We start from the raw sequence: 20,214 nt of genomic DNA, 5'->3' as shown, positions 1-20,214 counted from the left end.
AATTATCATTTTATGTTAGTGAAATAACTGTTAAGTAAAGTTTAATTAACCATTGATGATTATTGATGATGTTACTGTGCCTACCTGTGCATCAGGAGCACCTGTTTTGTCTTACAACACTGCAAATAAAGCTGGCAATAAATATTGTATGATTTGGTCATAAGTTCTAACAAAAGTCATACCATAATCACATAATATTTTTTTTTCTAAACTGTCACTTCACATAATTGTAGTAGTCAGTATTATGAACTTCTGTCTTATTTAATAATCTGATGACCTGTTTTTAACTGTGAACTGTTTTAGTTTAAATTTTAAATATTAAAAGTATCTGCTACACTTGCCTATACTCTAGTTTTTTTTTTCAAACCTGATATGTTGGATAAACCGTGGATATATATTTAAATGTGGCTGTCTTTTGCATGTTCATATGAATATTAACATTAAACGCGGCAAAGCTGAGCCACGCAGGGCTGTGACGTAGTTACGCACCTTGGAGACTTCAATCTGACCTGAACAAAACTTTCGTTTTGACAAGTTTTCTACGGAACAGAAACTCGATGAAAACAACCTACAGTGAAGTTTTGTGAAACAGCCGAGCCAATACCATACCACACATATAACAGACAGTAAGTCCATGTTAATATATCCGTCCCTGTGAAGAAAATAGTTATTTTTCGCGGCGAGCTTTGGCTATAACGTTATGCTAATGTTTAGACGCTCGGTTAGCTAGCAAGTTTGATTTAGCCTAAAACGCTCACGTGTTAAACTGGTTATTGAAGTAGCTCTTGATTTAGAGATAAGCGAGCTATATGTTTGTTTGTACTGCTTTTAACCTGTTTGAACAAATGCCTGAGCAGTGTTGACATTAACAGTGATGTGTAATACGGAAATGAAGGGAAGTTGCTGCCAAACGCCATAGAGATGTTTTTGAAACGTAACGTACAGTTTGTTAAACTATTGTAACTGCAGATGGCTGGTGAACCTGCTGAACCGACTGACCTCGGAGGTGAAGTCAAAGAGGGGAGGATGAGTGGAGACGAAACAGACGCTAAACCTGACCGCAGAGGGAGATTTCTACTGTTTGGGAGGTAACTTTGTTTTCAGAGTATTTTATATATCTGAATCCTCATGCATGGATGTATGGAAACTCCATATATCCATGAAGTAGCACTCACAGATTATTACATTACTGTTTCACTTTAATTATTATTCTCCTAGTGTGTGACAGTAAGGTTTTTTTCAGTTCAGGACATACTGCATATAATAATAAGATAAGTTCAAATTATCTGTGGCCTAATGTGTGTCTATTTTGGTTTGGGATATACAGATTGGATATGGATTTTTTTAGCTGGTACCAATAACCGGTATTTACCTGCTTCTCATGGCTGAAACCAGTAAGATAACCGATAATTGCACAAGTTTTTATAAGTTCACAGTTCATATAACCTGTGGTTTATGCACACCCGAAGGTAAGAAAGGCTCGGATGTAGCGAGCAAAGATGGTGGATTTAATATCCCATAGTGACAGAACCAAATCTGACATCATTGTTACAACAAAAACAAACATTTGTGACTCTTCAAATGGTTATTGTTCATGTTCATTCAAAATAACAACTTCACACACACTCACATTTAGAATTTATAGAGCATTTTGCATGAGAATCAAAATTAAATTCTTTGTCAAATCAATTAGGATTATAGTCAATATTTATCCCTAATTTGTTTGTTTTTTTTGCTGGTGATTCCTGCTATCTGCAATCCTGTTTCTCTTTCTTTTTTAGATATAGTTGACCACCTATTTTCGCTTTCTCTTTTTCTCTTTTTGGCTCCAGCCTTTCCTTTTGCATGAACTGTCCTCTTGACTACTTTCTGTACAGGCAGTTTGTGGTTTGTCAATTTGTCTCTTTTTCACCCCTGGTACTGTTCTAGTACAGTTTACTTTTTTATTCTCCAGATTAGAAGAAATCTGCATCTTTATTTACTCAAACAGTTGCACCTTACAATGAGAGGAGATGAAAAACTTTAAGTGGGGTTGACAGTCCTTTGTATATTAAGGTGGAAGTGGTTCCTCTTAAGCCTTAACTAATAAAAACTTTGATAATGATGAAATACATACCCTAGATTTGACACAGCAACCCAGTTTTGGATTGCCTAATTAGTGTAATGGGGCAAGACACGTGAAAGCAATCTTAAACTCAATTTTGGGACTGATGTCAGTCCTCAAGTGGCTGCTCAAAATTAGGCTGTACTACAGTAGAGTCTAAAATCATGGATATGTCAATTCAGTATGATATGTGTGGGACTTTTCACAATGTCATGCATCTCATATTTAGAAGTGTGACCAAGGCATCATGAGGGAGTTGCCTCTGTTTGTTCCAGTCTGACACACAAGGTGGCACTGTGAACCTTTGTAGTGGGGAAACATTTGTCAGCCGTGTGTCTCCCAGACACTGATAATCAAACAGCACAATCAAGCTTGTGTGCTCTGTTTGGCATTTAGATTTGTAGCGCAAACTGTCATCAAAAAATGTAGGTCTTAAACAAAAAAAAAAGCTTTTTTAAACAGGCTAAATTGTTTAAAGACAAAACGTGACATTTTATTACAAACTTTGCACGCATTTAATGTTATTCTGTATGCCTAATGGTGTTGAATGTTTTGCCACTTAGTCATTGCTACCTGATAGCAAACATGACCTGCCATATTTAGAAGTATTACGTACACAATACTGATACCGCCTTATCTACAGTGCTTGAACGTGTCTTTTTCATTGAAATAAGGCATGACCAAACAACAGATCAACCCGTGATGCCTCTTAAGGCATGACATGTCATCTGTAAAGGAGCTGTGTATAACATCATAAAGTATGAAATGATAATTGTCTGTATTTCTTGATATGACAATAAGTTGAATGAAGAAAAATTAGCTGCCAACTATTTTGACAATTAATCAATAGTTTTTCATGCAAAAATGTCAAATATTTGCTGGTTCTAGCTTCTTAGATGTGAGGACTTGCTCCTTTTCTCTGCCATTTATGATAGTAAATGAAGAGTTTTTGAGAAGCAAAGAGGCAGTTTGAAAAAGGGCTGCAACTAATGATTATTTTCATTTTTGATTAACCTGTTGATTATATTTGTGATTAATCAGTTAGTTGCTTGGTCTATGAAAGTATGAAGAATGCTGCTGAATGTTTCCCAAAGACCAAGATGGCATCCTCCAATTTCTTGTTTTGTTCCATTCAAAAGCGCTGTTTTCAGCCTCTCAAATGTGTACATTTCATGCTTTTCTCCATTTCGTACTAAACTGATTATCTTTACGTTTTAGTCTGATAAAACAAGACATTCAAAGACATCATCCTGGACTTCGAAAAGCAGGAATGGACATTTTTCACTATAGACATTGCGTTCTTAGATTAAACACAACAGTTAACTTTAGTGAAACAATTTGTACTGGGGCAAGTAAAAATTGACGTTGGGCTAATAGATCCCTGACCCACTTGCCCAAAAGGGCGAGTGAAAAAAAAAAAAACATTAATGTTGAGCCCTGGCAGTTTCCTTGGTGATTAATGTATTTTAGTTTAGCCTTCTTGTGCATCCATCTCTAAATCTGAGGCGATCAGGCACTCACAGTATGCATGTCGGTACAGGTTGATTCTGTGCCTGTCAGCAGAGGAGAAACTTGTTGCCCTGTCTGACCTCAGCAGGGCGCGAGGCTCAGGGGCCATGTGTGAATAGGCCTTTAGAAAGCACTGGTGTGGTGGCGAGGCTGCTGACTCAGGGAGCTCACAGTGCGCCGCCCCTGTCCTCAGCACCCGCTGGCCCAGTCAGGTGTCCATCCAGCACAGAGAGCATGTCAGTATCCTAGCACACAGCCAAAAATTAAGCTGCCAGGTCTGGAGAAACATACTCTTTTGGGGAAAAAAAAAGACACGAGACAAAACCAACGCATTTCAGATGCAGAGTGGCGTAGCGCTTAATGACGAACCCAGGTAAGACAGACACAGCCGCCTCATATTCCTCTTCGCCGTCCTCCTACCTGCTCCTCTTTGTGCCATGCCCAGCCCAGAGCAAAACAGAGTTGCAGCTCTTTGCCCACCCTCGTGCATTTGTTTGGTACGGTATGTTGGCACGATTTGGAGGTGGGAGGGGGGCTTGAAAAAAGTTCTGGATCACATGTTATTAGGATATGGCTGAGCTGCCTGTGAGTGTATGTGCATGAGACTTTTAGTGCGCGTTGCTGTGTATTGTTCCCATGCTCGAGTAAATTGATGACTAGGCTCTTCTGGAACAAGCCTGGATTTTCGGAGCCCCCAATGGGCCACTGTTGGCTTAGCTATCTGGATGGATCTTTTGAAGAATGGAAATATGACAGGTCTGTTAGAATTGCCACTGGTGGAAGATTTCCTCTCGCTCAATCTACATTGATGTGGTTATGATTTTTTAATATTTGCGCTACGCAAAAATGTTCTAGTTTCTTCTTTAACCCAACGGTGGATTACTGCGACCAAATTTGGCTGTGACATTAATGCCTTATTTGACAATGTATGTATGTACTCTTCGATTTCTGCCTGACTGTTTCAGTTTCGTGTGAGTTTTCCTGGCACTGGATGTCTTGGCATTTACTTATGGTGGAGGAACTGTTACGTGTAGAAGCTTTTCGGCATGTTCTCGAAGGGTCAAGAATATTGTCTAGATGCTGCCATGTAAGAGTTAACATTATGGATGTTTTACCTACATTAATGGGCCTGACTGAAGATTATTAGCTTGACTGTGTCTTTTTTTTTAATCGAATGGCCTGGCCATTTGTTATTATTATATTCATTGTTATTTTCATTCCTATTACTATTTGTATTTACAGGTTTTCTGCAGGTAATTGCGAAAAACTTTAAAAGGTTATAATCTTAATTTTAGGCCTTAAATTGTCTAAAATTTCTTTAATATTAGTGTCTTAATTATGATGTTAACATTACCTTTATAAAGTTGAATTTAACTTCGGTCTTGCTTTTAAATGCGTTTTTGAAAAATTGTATTGATCACGCTGTAACAACTACAAAACAAAACCAACATTGAACCAATAACCCCTAATGTAGACTGTACTTTTTTCCGGTATGGATGTGAACTAGAGCTTAGATTACATTCACAATGATCTTAAAAGAGTCTTAAAAAGTCTCAAACTGAAGTTGTAGAAACCTGCAGAAACCCTGCATGTATAATTTTGTTGTCTTTTTGTTTTTGTGTAAAGCCTAAAAACAGTAATCGTGGAATGTTGTTCCGGATGTGATAATGTGTGTTGTATACATTGACTTTATATCCTCTCCACATATGTAGCAGCAGTTAAAATATCAGCTGAACTTATGTTACCATGAAGTGATGAACTGTCTTTAATATTTTCTTTTTGTCTGACTCTGTTAGTAAGAAGAATAAGGATGGCCAGACGCGGGAGCAGGACTACTCTTCTGAAAGCCATTACAGAATTGTTTCACCAACATTCCAGTATAAGATGAGCCACCAGCGAGTGGGCAAGTGTATCATCATCAACAACAAAAACTTTGATGAGAAGACAGGTACAGCAAACCTATTCCTAACTCAATGTTGTTCAGTAGTATTGCTTAAAGAGTGTGTATTCTAAGCAGATTGTTTTTACAGGGATGAATGTACGCAATGGCACAGACCGAGACGCAGGCGAGCTGTTTAAATGCTTCAAGAGCCTGGGCTTCGATGTCTACATCTACAATGATCAGACATGTGAGAAGATGGAGCGTCTTCTCAGAGAGGGTGAGTAGTGAAGTCCTCTGTCAGTCTGTGTCAGTGCTCAAGACACTTTCCACACCTTTCTTCTTCTTTCGTGTGGGCACATAATATTATATAGAGAAACCTTGAACCATGGAAGTATTTTCACAATGTTCTTTCATACTTGCTAAGGTAATTCTGGGCTTGTTTCTTTCCTCATACCCTCTTGTCATGCCTTCAAATTCTCGAGTTTTTCATATACTTAATTTTACAGTTTATTAGGAACATTTAGCCAAAACTAATGCCATCTTATCGGATGATCCTGCAATGAATCCTATCTTCAAGGTTTTAATGTTCAAGGTTTTTTAAAACTGTGTCAGAGAGGTGTTGATTCAACTTTGCATTCATTTAGAGGCTCTAGGTTGTTGTGCTGTTGTATTGTGTTACATTTAGATATGTAGTTTAAACATATTTATATAAATGAAGTGGACAAACACCTCTCAATATAACATAATACAGTTCAGCATCACCACAAACCACAGCTGTCTTATCTTAATGAAGGTAGGATTTATTGCAGGACTCTTCTTAACTGTCAGGTCAGACAGGTGGTTGTTTAAGTAATTACATAAATCCTACTGATTTGGCTATCAGTTTGGCCAAAATTCATTCTTTGTTCGTTCATTCTTTTGGTGTCACTGATCAGAGACCTTGCAGGTCCACTGGCTAGATTTCATGATGAGATGTACAAGTTATGTCTCAGGTCATATGCTCTTGGGAACACCAATGAACTTTCTTGTCTAATATGATATATTATGATGTTTTATTGGCTGCTAGTCTTTAGACTCTTCACACACCATGTACAGATAGCTGGTCAGTTCCGTTTTTTGCTCCAACCTTTGATTCAGCACTGCCCCCATGACCTTTCCTCTAGTGTCAATATCAGGCCAAAATTTCCCATCAGTACACAACAGATTATAAAGTATAATAGACAAATTATCTGGACAGTTTAATCAGCACATCTGTGTTCTTGCACAGATGATCACTTTCCTCCAGTGCAATACACCAGCTAGAAGATACCTAAAGAAGTTCAGATTATTAAAAAGTGGGGTTGCTTGACGTGCTTATCCATAGTCACTGTATTACCTACAGTAGGTGGTGGTCGGCATGCCCCCAGTTTGGAGCACCACCATGGAAACTAAGCAATATACTGCTGTGGACAGGGTCAGCATCAACAACAATGAAAAAAAATCTGTTCTGAGTGTATGCTATATTTAGAATATTTTCACTGCTTTCCTGTGTTGTCAGACAACCCTTTCCATCAGGAAGTCAAATTTTGTTCTCACAGACTCAGCCAGACTCCTTTAGCAAAAGCAGTAATTTTACCCTGTAGAAGTGAGTTGTTGGTCTACTGCTGCCTCGATCAGTTAGTTTGCTTGTGTGACTTTGGTGAATTTGAGCTAAGCTGACAATCACACAGACAAACTAAGTGATCGAGGTTGCGGTAGACCAGCAACTCTTGTGTTCAGTGAGGTAAAATTACTGGTTTTGTTTATACAGTCTGGTGATATTCAGCTAATATAACGGTGGTTTCTCATCAGAGAACGGTGTCTGATGGCAAGGTAAAGTAGTGAATATATGCTAAATATAGTGCACACTTAAACTGCTATTGATTTATTTATTTATTTATTTTGGGTGGCTAAAATACATTTGCTGCTGACCCTGCCCACAGCAGTCCATTGCACAGCTTCCATGCTGGTTCTCTTTTATGCTTCTCCAAAGTGGGGACATGTTGACCGCCACCTCCTGTAGGTAATACACTGACTATGGATAAGTACCTCATACAATCCCACTTCAAATAATCTAAACTATCAATTCAATATGAATTACTACTAGTAACTATTTTTCATGGTTACTCAAAATTTAAAAAAAAAAGTTTGTAATTCAGTTGCAACCTCAAGTTCCCTCAGGAATCTTAATGGACAAATAAAGGGACAAATCAACTCCAGACTAGACCATTAAGTTACTGATAGTACTCTCTAATGTAGAAGTTTAATGAGGCCTGAGCCGAGCTAAGAGTTGAGTGTTTGTTTGTGTGTGTATGGGTCAGCCTCGGAGGAAGACCATAGTGACAGCTCGTGTTTCGCCTGTATCCTGCTAAGCCATGGTGAGGAGGGCATGATCTACGGAACAGACGGAGCCATGCCCATCAAGACCATGACCTCATTGTTCAGGGGGGACATGTGCAAAAGCTTAGTTGGGAAGCCAAAACTCTTCTTCATCCAGGTACGAAGTTCTCAAGAGTTTTATTTGCAAATGATGGTGTGATCATGTAACAACATTTGTGATTGCTAAATAACGTGTAGATTTTTGTCAAGTCATCACTTTTGATGGAGAGCAAAAATGTAACTTTAACAATTAACATGGCTTTCAGTTGCTCCCCATGGACAGATGATAGTTATTGTGTAAAAATTTGCCCAGCTCAGCTTTTAAAAACAGTTAATTTTTAATTGCTTCACCAGGTCATCGTTGAGAATGCTACTCAGGATCACAATGAAATGTCATTTCATTTACTTCACCAGGCTTGTCGGGGTTCCGAATTTGATGATGGTATACAGACAGATTCAGGTCCGCCAAACGATACCCTGGAGACAGATGCTAATCCAAGACATAAGATCCCTGTAGAGGCAGATTTCCTGTTTGCCTACTCCACTGTGCCAGGTAATCCATACTTTTGAACTGAAGTCTCATTTTAGAGTATATATTTTTATTGCCAAATACAAACCCCAATTCCAAAAAAGTTGGGACATTCTGTAAAACATAAATAAAACCAGGATTCAATGACTTGCAAGTTTTTTGACTTGTATTCAATTGAATACAGTACAAAGACAAGATATTTAATGTTTAAACTGATAAACTTTATTTTTGTAAATATACACTCATTCTGAATTTGATGCCTGCAACACATTTTAAAAAAAGTTGGAACAATAGCAAAAAAAGACTGGAAAAGTTGTGGAATGCTCAAAAAATGTGTGTAGGATATTCCATAGGTAAACAAGTTAATTGATAGCAGGTGATAGTATTGCAACAACCCATGTGACTGTATAAAAGATATTACTGCATGAGCTCTGGGACACTTTGAAAAACTGTTGTTGGTAAACAGTCCAAATTAAGACTCTACGGTACAAAGTGAAATCCATATATCAACAACATCTTAAAATGTGGCCGACTTCTCTGGGCCTGAGCCCATCTGAGATGGACTGACGCAAAGTGGAAAGTGTGCTGTGGCCTGACTATTACACATTTTATATTTTTTTTGCAAATCGTGGACATTGTGTCCTCTGGGCTGAAGAGGAGAACCAGTAGACCATACAAATTGTTACCAGTGCAAAGCTCAAAAGCCTATATCTATGATCGAATGGGGTGGGGGGTGTTAGCACCCATGGCGTGGCTAAGTGTCACATCTGTGAATGCCCCATTAATGCTGAAAAGTACATACAGGTTTTGGAGCAACATATGCTGCATTCCAGACAATGTCTTTTTTTAGAGACATCTGCTTATTTTAGCAACACAGTACCAAGACATTTTCTGCATATGTTACAACAACATATCTTTGAAGTAAAAGAGTTCAGGTACTAAACTGTCCTGCTTGCAGTCCAGACCCGTCCCGCATTGAGCATGTGGGGCACATTATGAAGGGCAAAATATGACTACAGATCTTGGACTGTTGAGCATCTTAAGTTGTGTATGAAGCAAGAATGGCAAAGAATTTCATTCTCAAATCATCAAAAATTGGTGTCATCAATTTCCAAATGTTTACTGAGTGTTTTTAAAAGAAAAGGTGGTGCATCACAGTGGTAAACATGACCCTGTCCCAACTTGTTTGGAATGTGTTGAAGGCATCAAACTCAGAATGACAGTATATTTACATCATATTTACAATGAAGTTAATCAGTTTGAACCATAAACATCTTGTCTTTGTGTCTATATTTAATTGAGTATAGGTTCAAACGTATTTGCAAATCATTGCATTCTCTTTTTATCCACATTTTACAGAGTATCCCAGCTTCTTTGGAACTGGGGTTTGTACATGAAGTGAAAGCATTTTGTGTAACTCTCTGTAACGTAGCTGTGTCGGATGTATCCGTGATCAGACACTTTGGAGCTTAGTTTCAGTGCTGACTCATGCTGATTTTCCAGGGTATTACTCATGGAGAAACCCTGGGCGTGGCTCCTGGTTTGTCCAGGCGCTCTGCAACGTCCTGAACGAGTTTGGCAAGCAGCTGGAGATAATGCAGATCCTGACACGGGTCAACTACATGGTGGCCACCAGCTTTGAGTCCTGGTCTGAAGACCCACGCTTCAGTGAGAAGAAGCAGATCCCCTGCGTGGTCTCTATGCTGACGAAAGAACTGTATTTCAACTGACCGCCAGCCTGACTGACTGAAGTCTACGTGACTGACTGACTGACTGACTGACTGACTGAGTGACTGACCGACTAGACTGTTTCAGGAACCAACGACGCGGTCAAAGCATTCAGGGATGATTCAGGCCCAGCAGGACACTGCACGTTTGGAGCACATATGACATTTTGCATGTGTAGTTGGGCCCGAAAAACAAGCACTCCGTGAGAAAAAAAATATTTACAGTGGCACTCCTCGTTCATGTGTTGATGGTGAAACTTCTTCTTCTTCAGGTTATTCTTCAGAATAATGGCGTCACATTTGATCTGATCTTATTTTTTTGACAGGCATTGTGAAATATCCATGTTATTCTACCAGCCCGGAAAATTTGCTGCCAGTTTTTGTGGGTTTGGGGAATCATATCTGAACATGTGTCTCTCCATTTTCCATTTTCTGATTGACTGAAATAATTGACATTTGGTGCCCTGAGAGAAATCTCTTCAGAAACATTTTGAGAAACTTGTCTTATGCAGTCCACTGCATTTGTACAGTGTACAGTACTGTCACCCTTAAATAGTACAATCAATGGAAACCATTTAAGAGTTTAATGTTTTAAAAGCCCTCATGAATCAGTCTATTCCATTTGATTTATTTAATATGATTTTGCAGAAATAGTCTTAAGGGAGGACTCTTCTAAGATGCACTAGTCAGTCTATTAGAAATCCCCATGAGGAGACTGAATAAAGTGATTACGAATGCTTTGGCTGCCATAGGAGAGATGAGGAAGCTGCCTTAATTATAAATCCTGCCCCAATGCATTGTTGAAGGCCAAAAAAAAAGCATCTGGAAAATGGATCAGATAATTTTCAGCTATTTGTGTTTCAGTGTTTTCAGCTGTCAATTGTCCAAACAAAGCGACAAAAGAAAAAGACCACACTCCTCTGAGCAGAAACATGTGACGGTGCTTTTTGCCAAAGGCTCAGTGTCTCAGCCTTCCTAGCGAGTTTAAGTTGGTAGCAGCACGCTGGCATCCTCAGGTTCTTTAATGTCCCATGAAGTGGGTAAATGTACTGTTAAAGAATGTCATTTACGTATGACTAGGAAGGTGTGATCTTTTGCTGTGTAGTGATAAGTTCTACGAGATTTTGGGTCAAGTGTGCAGTCCGCTCACATAAAGGAAAGGATTAGTTGCAATTTGCCAGTTTTCTCAGCGTGATGTTGAAGACTACGCTCACTTGTTGTTCAATCCAGAGCAAGTGAAGTTCATGTATTTGCACATGATCCAACTTACACACTTGTCTTATCAGTCAGGGTCCATCAAATCAGTTTATGAATTTCCATTTTTTAGTTTTTAAAGTTAAGACATTCCTCTTTAATAGATAATGGGATATATGCTGTATGATTTTTACAGAAAGAGGACTTAAGAATTCAAAAACTGTCAAAAGATTTGGGAAATATCATTGTGTAAAGCTGGACTAGGGCCCAAAGCACAAATGCCACATCATTTCACTGTATATTAGTGTTGTACTTTGTCATTTCATACACTGACACTGTAAGAAATACCCAGCAAGGTCTTCTTATTTTTATTTTTAACAGTGATTTAGAAAGATTTAAAAGCCCAAATATAAATTGCTTTTATACGTTATTTTTAAGCACTCAGTGCACCATGCCAAGTTATTTAAAACAATACTGCAGTAATAATTTAGTAAATGGATTATTCTCATTTGATTATACTGTATGGAGAAATCTAAACTATATATTTTGAATATAATAGACATTTGCTGATGGTCATTACAACTTACACAATGTTTGTTTCTGCAGATTTGCTGTGTTATCGTCCCAAAGTCTGTCAATCACAGAGGCAGCTATTACTGGTGGTGACAAGTCTGAACATACACAATCCACATGTCTGCAATACACACTCTCATTGTTGCTGCAATGTTTTTACATTATTCACATGATTGCATGTGTCATTAACTTAGGGGAAAAGTTCAGCAGTAGCTTTAATTTGTCATTATATTTTCCCCTTGTATTTTTTTATCAGTTGTTTATTTTATTTTGACAACACTTCTACACCCAGTGCACTTGTCCAATACAGCCACAACTCTTGAATCCTCTCGACACATGGATCTCTGATCAGTGATGTGGTGCCCAACCTGTGCTGAAAGGAGTGTTTGCTCCACTTGTTTTGGAATGGAACTGAAGGAGGGAAAATTTTATTTTTAAGAGTAAAATTTTAAATGCTTTCCGGTGTTAAATGCTGTTGTCCTCAGGAATATATTTGAAAAGATTTAGAAAAATGAATGAATGAATGAATTACATTGAAAGTATAATCTGGCCCAATTTTTTATTTTTTATTTGGGGCAATACCTTGTTTAAATAACTTCAAAACAGAGGAATGCTTATGTAAACATTTTATTGTATTAAACATAAAGAATTTATTGTGTAATGAGTTGTGTGTCATTTTTCTTGCACATCTGTAAACACGACCATATTGAAAGGCTGCTGGGTTTTTTAAGACAACAAAGATGTATCATAGTCAATAAAATATTAAAGACAAAATTGTATCATTTTTTAACATTTGTTAATTTCCAAACAATCATTATATTTGGTGGATAAACATTTTCAGCTTTCCTTTAACACTTAAAAGGATAAGGTTGAAGATATTTTATACTTATGTTATTGCCAACAAGTAGCATGAAAAGACAAAAACAACATCAACTGATCCAGCTGTATGTCAAGTATGTCTGTGGAGTCAAATCCTGATATGACCTTTTCCACTGTGATGGAAAACACATAAGTGAACCACACTGCTGCACTGACATATTGCTTCTTTATGATAAATATGGGCATTGCTGTTAAATTTGAGTCAATTGCACATATATTACTGTTATAAAACTAGAACACAGCTGAAAATAGTTACCAGCAAATGCACTGTTAACAACTGTCTGAGTAACATCTGATGAGAACTAGTGTCCTGCTGTTACAGGACATTTCCTAGCCTTTATAAAAGTGAAAAAATACATTTTGGGCCCATTTTTAAAGATGAAGAAGAGCCAATAAGGTAAATAGCACTGAAATTTGGATTAATGCATTGTGGTTTTGGTATTTTCCATGGATTTGTTGACAATAAGGGTGGGTTCACATCTAAAGGTCCATTTCCCCAATCTAATCAATGCAAGGATCAATGCAGTTTCCAAACACTCCAGAAATTGTAAACTCATACACTAACCCATACAAATCATGCATTTGTTACCAAGAGGGTAAACTGCTCCAGAGAGACAGGACTTAATCAGATTGGTGTGAACATGCCTTAATTAAAATAAACCACACTGAAGGTTATTTCTCTCTCAATTAAAGGCTCCTGACTTTCTCTGCCAACTCAGTTTCTGTAATTTGCAATTCCTCATCAGTGTATTCTAATTCATCATAGCCTTAAAAAATAAACCTTTAAAAATAAACACTTTGCTACAGTATATAGACTGTCACGTTAGCTTTGATGTGTGACATGACCTGTGAATCTAAAATAGACATACACTTCAAAAATTCCTTTCGGCAAATTTAGCCCGACATGCACAGCATCCAGAGCTGATGTCTGTCACAAGTTAAGAATGTCAGATCGCGCATGCCCCGCAGTGCAACACATTCCTGCCCCATCCTCCCTGCCCCTGAGGTATTCCTGCCCCACCTTAGAGAACAGGAGCTGATCTGGACGCATCACAGATCTGAAGGGACTTCCAGTTTGTGCCTTCGTTGTCATGACCAGGACATAATGCTTGGTGCAGGGTGTCAGTGAAGGTCCCAGCGCAGAAGCAGTGGAGCGGGGTCATGGTGTCAGCTCCTAGAAAGCACACCAACCCCCCGGGGAAGCTGCAGTACACCCCGATGCGAGTGAACTGCTTTCCTGCCAGCAGAGACAGCTCATGCTGGACACCACCATGCCAGGCGGTGTAGTCTCCGTTAAAGTATTCCACGCACCAAGACTCTTTGCCTCGGCCCAGCCAGGAGTCCTCATCGCGGCCTTTGCGCGGGATGCTCGGGTAGGTGAGCCCCAGCTCCCAGTAGGTCTTCCCACCCACCTCCACCTCCCAGTACTGACGGCCTTCACTGAAGCCTTGTCGGCTGACTACGTTCAGGGTGGTGTCAAAGCGGGAGGCGGTCTCTGGGACATCCTGCCAGGTGTCTGTGTAGGTGGCTGAGTCACCTTTAGGAGAGATGATCAACTTGGGGTGGGCAGTGTCAGCGTCAAGGACAACATCTGCAGCATCTGTGTGTGAGACATCAGAAACATTCACTGTCTTGTGTGAAAGTTTCTGCAGATGAGTTGTCATGTTCGGCCCATAAATTCACGAGCGAGACACAAATGGCATGTCCTAATTGACAGTAATTGTAACCCTTGACATAGCTGGGAGGATCAAGACCTCTTCACATGTCAATCTACCTGTCTTTTTGGGTGAACTCACAGCTCTGAAACAGTTTCTTGGTGACAGGGACCTGGGATCTGATGAACAGCAGCAAGTTGATGGTAAGACTCAGTAGTTGTTCGTTCTTAAACTCATCCATCTGAATCAGGTCAGGGTCGGTCAACTTCAGGGTCTCAGATATTCTAATTTCAGACAAAATAAAGAGTTGATACTTGAAAGAAAGAATTCAGCCACTTTTTGAAGAAACAATAACCCGTAATGCAACAGAAGTCACACAAATATACTGTATTCAAATGCAATTAAAATGTGGAAGAACTAACAGAAATAAAAAATAAAACATTTAAAATTGACATTAAGAACTACTGGTTATGATAATAGTATGATAAAATTATATTATGTAAATATTCTATGCAGGGGTGATTTATGATTAGGCAGAGGTCTGCAATTGTCTTAGGCCCCATGTTACCAAGGGCCCCCTTTTTCTTTTTTTCTTTTCACTAATTAATTATATTTCTCTAAAAATCCATCCACTGAAATTGCATCAGAATGCTAAATTTATAGTGTCTCAGGCTCTTCTTGGAATATTCACTGATCTTACTGCACATTACTGCACGAAATGATTCAGGAGGTCAGTTGCAAACTTGCACAGTGTATGGACTGATGAAAATAAAGCGAAATTCCCCAATCAGCGCTGAAAAAAGATGGAAGTGGGAGGATACTAACAGACAATACCCACCCCAGGCAGCCTGTTCACCCTGCTGCCGTTTGGCAAGAGACACGTAAGTATCCGCTGCCCTATCAGAACAGCTTCTTTTCAGAGGTTGTGAGAGTCCTCAGTTCATTCACTGCACTCCACCATAAATGAAAGTTTATCTTTATGATGGTTTATTAATGCAAGAATTGAAAAAATGGGAGAACAAGGGACGTGGAGGCCCCCATGTCTGTGAACAGTGAAATCCACCATTAGTTCTATGAACAAATAATAGTAAGAAAAACATGTATGGGAGTGTCAGGGAATTTTATCAAATTTTATCAGCACTGAATGTAAGTGCAGTTTGTGGTTTGAGTATGAGAAGGAAGTGTTCCTTATCAAAATAACATCAGCGCATTTCAGTAACTGTGAAACCGACTATGAGCCGTAAATAAGGTGTTCGAGGTGTCCGGTAAATTCCGCAGGTTGATTTTTATGGAATTCCCCCCTACTTTATTTCCCATTTGTCAAAGGAAATGATTGGTATGTTTGGTAGCTACTCACACCCTCTGATCTGTTATGATTTCCCTGTGCTTGTAAAGCTAGAGTATAATTACAGTACCTCACACAGCAGGACCAAGCTGTTATTTCCTGAAATGTGAACGTACCTTTTTTCTGTGTCAGCATTCTGTGGATGATACAACAAAAATACAGAATTACAAATCTGGGTACCACTGTGAAAACAGCTTGAGACAAACTGTAAAATTGATTATATGCCCCATGCATCGCATGAAAACAGAACTTTCGAATTACCTGAGTGCCATTTTCTTGTGTTTTCATCTGGGCACTAATGTTGGACAGCTCCCGGTCCAGTTCCTGAGTGAGGTGGTAGCAATCCTCTATCCTCTCCTCCACTAACTTTTCTGTGGCTTCGTGCTCTGTGTCCAGCTGGGTCAGCGTGATCCGAAGATCCTCATCCAGAACCCGCTTCATGTCCTCATACTTTTTTCTGATTTTCTCCTTCACTGCGTCAGTCTTTTTCTGAGGTGAAAAGGGTCATGGGAGTTAAAAATGATAACATACTACGGCATATGGGCAGAAAAATTAAAGAACAGGTGTAGTTACAATGTTGTGGGCAACAAACAATTAGAAAATAAGCAACTGTTCACACTTTTTCATGGATGCATGGATTTTGGTGCTGAATTACATTTGAGTAAGAGTCCCTCCAGGAAGGTGCAATGTTGTGAATGCAACAGTTCATGCAAATTCAACCATTCTCCAAGAATTTTGCACAACCTTGCAATTTTGTCCAATCGCAGCAAATTTTGTTATGTTTGTTTTGTTTGACCAATCATCATATGACTTCCACCAATCATAGCAGTACCCCCCACCCAATTTAATGGCCAAGGCATCACATTTTTTAGAAAAGCTGCCATGAAATCAGACATTTTATGCTGCAACAATCCCAAAAAAGCCTGCAAAATCCTGGAGGGACTGATTGAACCTGTGATACACTGTTGTAATTCTGATGGCTGCAGTGGTGGGGGAAGTTTTCAGATTTATTTCAGTAAAAGTATTACACACTGTAAAAAAAAAAAACTCAATTCAGGCTGTTCAGGTTGACGTTGCATTGCAAAAAATCTTGACATGTATCTAATTTAGGATTACATACGACAGTGGCCCAAGTCAGAATTAAAAAAGATCAGGTTCTGTGTGATTTGTGCCGTTCACACTGTCATGAACAAGTCAGATCTGAGTCACATTTGCACCACTTTTGCCTGCACTGTGAACGTAGCTGTAATTACATTACATTCCTGAATAGCTGTTAATGTATGGTCTGACTTAAATTTATCATAAACAGCAGATCCTCACATTTAAAAAGCTGGAACTAGGACATTTAATAAATAATAAAGATAACTTAAACAATCATTTTTGACAATAGTTGCAGTTTAATTTTGTGTCAAAAGACTAATCAAGTAATTGACTATTTGATTAGATTTTTATCATTTCAGCTGTATAACATAGTATGCCAGTTAGACTTATATGTAACGACTGACATATCTTCAAAACAAGTTGTGAGCACGCAGACTCTGAAGAGTACAATGACAAAAAAAACAAAAAAACAAGTCAGTTTTATTAGAAAAAAGCTTTGTTGATGGAAGAGCATAGGAAAATAGTGGGAGCACAATAATAACAGAGACAGCCAGAATAACAGAGCTGTTCAAAAGTGCTTTTAGAAACTTTCATAACCCATTTAACCTTGAGGTGACTGTGCTACAGCGGCACAAAGACGTACTCTGTGCTCCACCACTGTTGGCTAAAATCAAGAAGAGGCTCTTAAGAGGCACTCAAATGAAACGAAATCTAGGTATCTATGAATTCCAGTCACACAGCACAACATTGTGATTTCAGGAATATGACCCTCGGGGTATTTTGGAACATAATGTTCACAGACAGTGACACTGATGGAGCACCACGGACCAAGAACCCTCTTTCTTTACTTAATACACTGAAATTCAGACTGTTACCGCCAACCTTTATTAAATTTATCTCATCTCTGAATTTGAAGAGGTTTAGAGACTCCTGATCACAAAACCTGCACCACATGGTCCCACCATATATATTTTGGCAAAAAGGTGAGAAATTACAACTAATGACAGATGTCAGCAAACAATTTGTACTGTGTAGTATTTCCACTTACTGTTATTTCCACCTGCTTAGTTGCCAACTTCTTCATCCTGTAAGCGAGGGTGTCTCTTTGTCTCTGCAGGTGCTGCTGATGTTTCAGGAGCATTTCCTTGGAAAAACACACAGAAAATCAAAATAATTAGATCACAAAAGAGAACAAAAGATAAAGGTGGAGAGTCAACGGTGTCATGAACTCTTTGCCTAAAAAATAAACCAAAGGTGCTTACTTCATTAGTGGCCTTCCCTCCTACCTTACTATTCATTGTCTGTATATCAGTGCAGATTAAAGCCCACTAACCAGTCACAGCTCGACCACGCGGGCTTTTATAGGCCTGTCACAGATGTGATGGCTTTATTGTTGGGAGGGAGGGAGAACAGGGTGGCCTTCCGATGCTCTTGCAAGCACATGCCTTGTTTTATAAAGGTGAGAACATGAATCTAAACTTTGAAGACAAGAGCAAGGCTTCAGGCAGAGAAGGGCAAATGCATGGTCGAATTGTCAGACTTTAGGAAGAGTTATACCACATTCTACTAAACAAGAAGCCCATAAGAGCTCTATTTATAGCCTGACATGACACCGACCTTGATGCATGTGCGTAGGAGTGTGTGTGTGTGTGTGTGTGTGTGTGTGTGTGTGTGTGTGTGTGTGTGTGTGTGTGTGTGTGTGTGTGTGTGTGTGTACTTGTGACCTACATGCACATTTGAAGAAGTTGAGAGGCATTAATGGTGCCTTTGTAGCACATGGACAGTTCACTCACTACTTTCTTCACAAACTGATCAAGTACATTCTTAAAAATAAGGGTTCCAAAAGGGTTCTTCCCGAAGGGCTGAGGAAAGAAAGAGTTCTTCAAGGATTGTTGAAAAGCATGGTTCTTAAAATATGTTTTCTCATTTTAAACCATGGTAACTATAACATAGATTGTTAAAATGATGGATGATTACAATTTACAATATATGGGATTTAATATTTATTTTGACTCATCTGTGGAACACAAATTGTTCTTAATGTTAGACAAAAGAGTTGGTGAAACCCTAAAATATATATTTTAGATCCCCCTGAGTGGGTTCTACATAGATCCCTTGGAATATAAATTGGTTCTCGGTAGAACCCCTTGTGTGAGTTCCATATGAAACCCCTGGAATATAAAAAGGTTCTCCATAGAGCACTTAGAAAGGTTCTGGATGGAAGTGTTTGTTGAATCTTCACCTTGCTGAGACAGTTAAATTAGTCTCAGTCAGTGCCTGTTTAAAATGCTTTCCATGACCCATGTGACCTTTTACATGCATGACACAAACGGCCTCCTGCATATCTGCAAACAGGGAGACATCAAGTTCACCAAACACAACTGACTCCCCTCAGTCAAATGACGTCACAGTTCAGTCTGGCTCACGTCACGGCACACACACAGAATGTGCCTCAGTTCTGCCTCTCAGGGCCTGGCCGACCTGTTTCCTCCTCCCTGCATGTTATCCCCAAATATTTCTTAGCAGAGGACACAGAAAAAGTGGCAGAGGACAGCAGGGTCACACACCTCCATCTGAGCGCTACATTGACTGTGATGGCTCGGACCGACATGCCCATTTCCAAGATAATATCAGAATGAAAGATGGCTGAAAGAGCCACTTTAGAGAGGGATTTGCATGTCACCTTAGATTATGTGATGTATACGTCTGTGGTTCTGCTGATAAATCAAACTTAAGTCAAAAAATAATTTACAAATCTATATCAAACCTACTAATCCTTGTAGTACAGTACTTCTAACAAAGCATGTGTAGAATCTGGGGTATAAACACATATAATGACAACAAACAATAGTTAAACACAGGTGTCATAATATCAAATATGTCTTCATAAGAGGGGGTAGAAATTTTAGTCAGTAGTCTACATTAAAGGAATAGTTTTGACTTTTTGAAGTGGGGCTTTATGAGGTACTTATCAATAGTCAGTGTATTACCTGCAGTAGATGGTGTTCGGCACATTCCCAGCTTGTAGAAGCAGTTAAAACACTTTAAATGTCTTTATTAAATGTTTATTGCTGATAAATACTTGTAATATACTTCTTGTAACCATTTATCTTGTTGAAAGATGAAACGTTTCCTTGTTATAGTGCAATATTTTCTTTAATGAGGACATGAAACATGCTTGTTTTGGCACTGATGGCGGCCACATGTATTAGAAGAACCCCCCTTTCTAAAATCAGATCTTAAAATTTGTTAACTAAGATATGGCATATTTATTTTTATCATTTATCCAGCTAGGGGGCCGCCATGTTGCAGCGATATC

At 38.9% G+C, this 20,214-nt stretch overlaps 2 protein-coding genes across 4 annotated transcripts; one reads left to right on the top strand and one right to left on the bottom strand.

Annotated features, from left to right (window-relative positions):
- The first annotated feature begins 474 nt into the window (after window positions 1-474).
- Window positions 475-12,576, top strand: casp7 (caspase 7, apoptosis-related cysteine peptidase). Of its 3 annotated transcripts, XM_084741723.1 has the most exons (7): window positions 475-626; window positions 970-1,088; window positions 5,410-5,561; window positions 5,644-5,772; window positions 7,835-8,010; window positions 8,307-8,445; window positions 9,925-12,576. In XM_084741723.1, the coding sequence occupies exons 2-7, from the start codon at window positions 970-972 to the stop codon at window positions 10,149-10,151; spliced, it is 942 nt and encodes a 313-aa protein (XP_084597849.1). In that variant the 5' UTR covers window positions 475-626; the 3' UTR covers window positions 10,152-12,576. The 3 variants fall into 3 exon arrangements, with proteins under 3 accessions (XP_084597849.1, XP_084597851.1, XP_084597850.1); XM_084741725.1 differs by lacking the exons at window positions 475-626; window positions 970-1,088 and adding an exon at window positions 3,294-3,986; XM_084741724.1 differs by lacking the exons at window positions 475-626; window positions 970-1,088 and adding an exon at window positions 4,023-4,700.
- A 251-nt stretch (window positions 12,577-12,827) lies between these two features.
- On the bottom strand, window positions 12,828-18,236 carry LOC146312042 (putative E3 ubiquitin-protein ligase TRIML1). The gene is made up of 6 exons (XM_084741054.1): window positions 18,158-18,236; window positions 17,944-18,039; window positions 16,056-16,283; window positions 15,911-15,930; window positions 14,591-14,733; window positions 12,828-14,394 (listed from the first exon to the last, which is right to left on the bottom strand). The coding sequence occupies exons 1-6, from the start codon at window positions 18,191-18,193 to the stop codon at window positions 13,817-13,819; spliced, it is 1,101 nt and encodes a 366-aa protein (XP_084597180.1). The 5' UTR covers window positions 18,194-18,236; the 3' UTR covers window positions 12,828-13,816.
- Between the last annotated feature and the right edge of the window lie 1,978 nt (window positions 18,237-20,214).

The sequence above is a fragment of the Lutjanus erythropterus genome, chromosome 17, assembly GCF_056507025.1.
Source record: "Lutjanus erythropterus isolate fLutEry1 chromosome 17, fLutEry1.hap2, whole genome shotgun sequence".
Taxonomy (NCBI): domain Eukaryota; kingdom Metazoa; phylum Chordata; class Actinopteri; order Lutjaniformes; family Lutjanidae; genus Lutjanus; species Lutjanus erythropterus.
The sequence above is the reverse complement of the archived record's forward strand: the minus strand, read 5'-3'. Positions and strand labels throughout refer to the sequence as shown.

Coding starts and splice junctions, on each gene's coding strand:
- casp7 (XM_084741723.1), top strand. CDS start 970: ATGGCTGGTGAACCTGCTGAACCGACTGACCTCGGAGGTGAAGTCAAA. Junction 1,089..5,409: donor AGATTTCTACTGTTTGGGAG/GTAACTTTGTTT, acceptor TGACTCTGTTAG/TAAGAAGAATAAGGATGGCC. Junction 8,011..8,306: donor CAAAACTCTTCTTCATCCAG/GTACGAAGTTCT, acceptor TTACTTCACCAG/GCTTGTCGGGGTTCCGAATT.
- LOC146312042 (XM_084741054.1), bottom strand. CDS start 18,193: ATGAATAGTAAGGTAGGAGGGAAGGCCACTAATGAA. Junction 14,734..15,910: donor AATGCTGACACAGAAAAAAG/GTACGTTCACAT, acceptor GTCTGAAATTAG/AATATCTGAGACCCTGAAGT. Junction 14,395..14,590: donor CAAGAAACTGTTTCAGAGCT/GTGAGTTCACCC, acceptor TCTCACACACAG/ATGCTGCAGATGTTGTCCTT.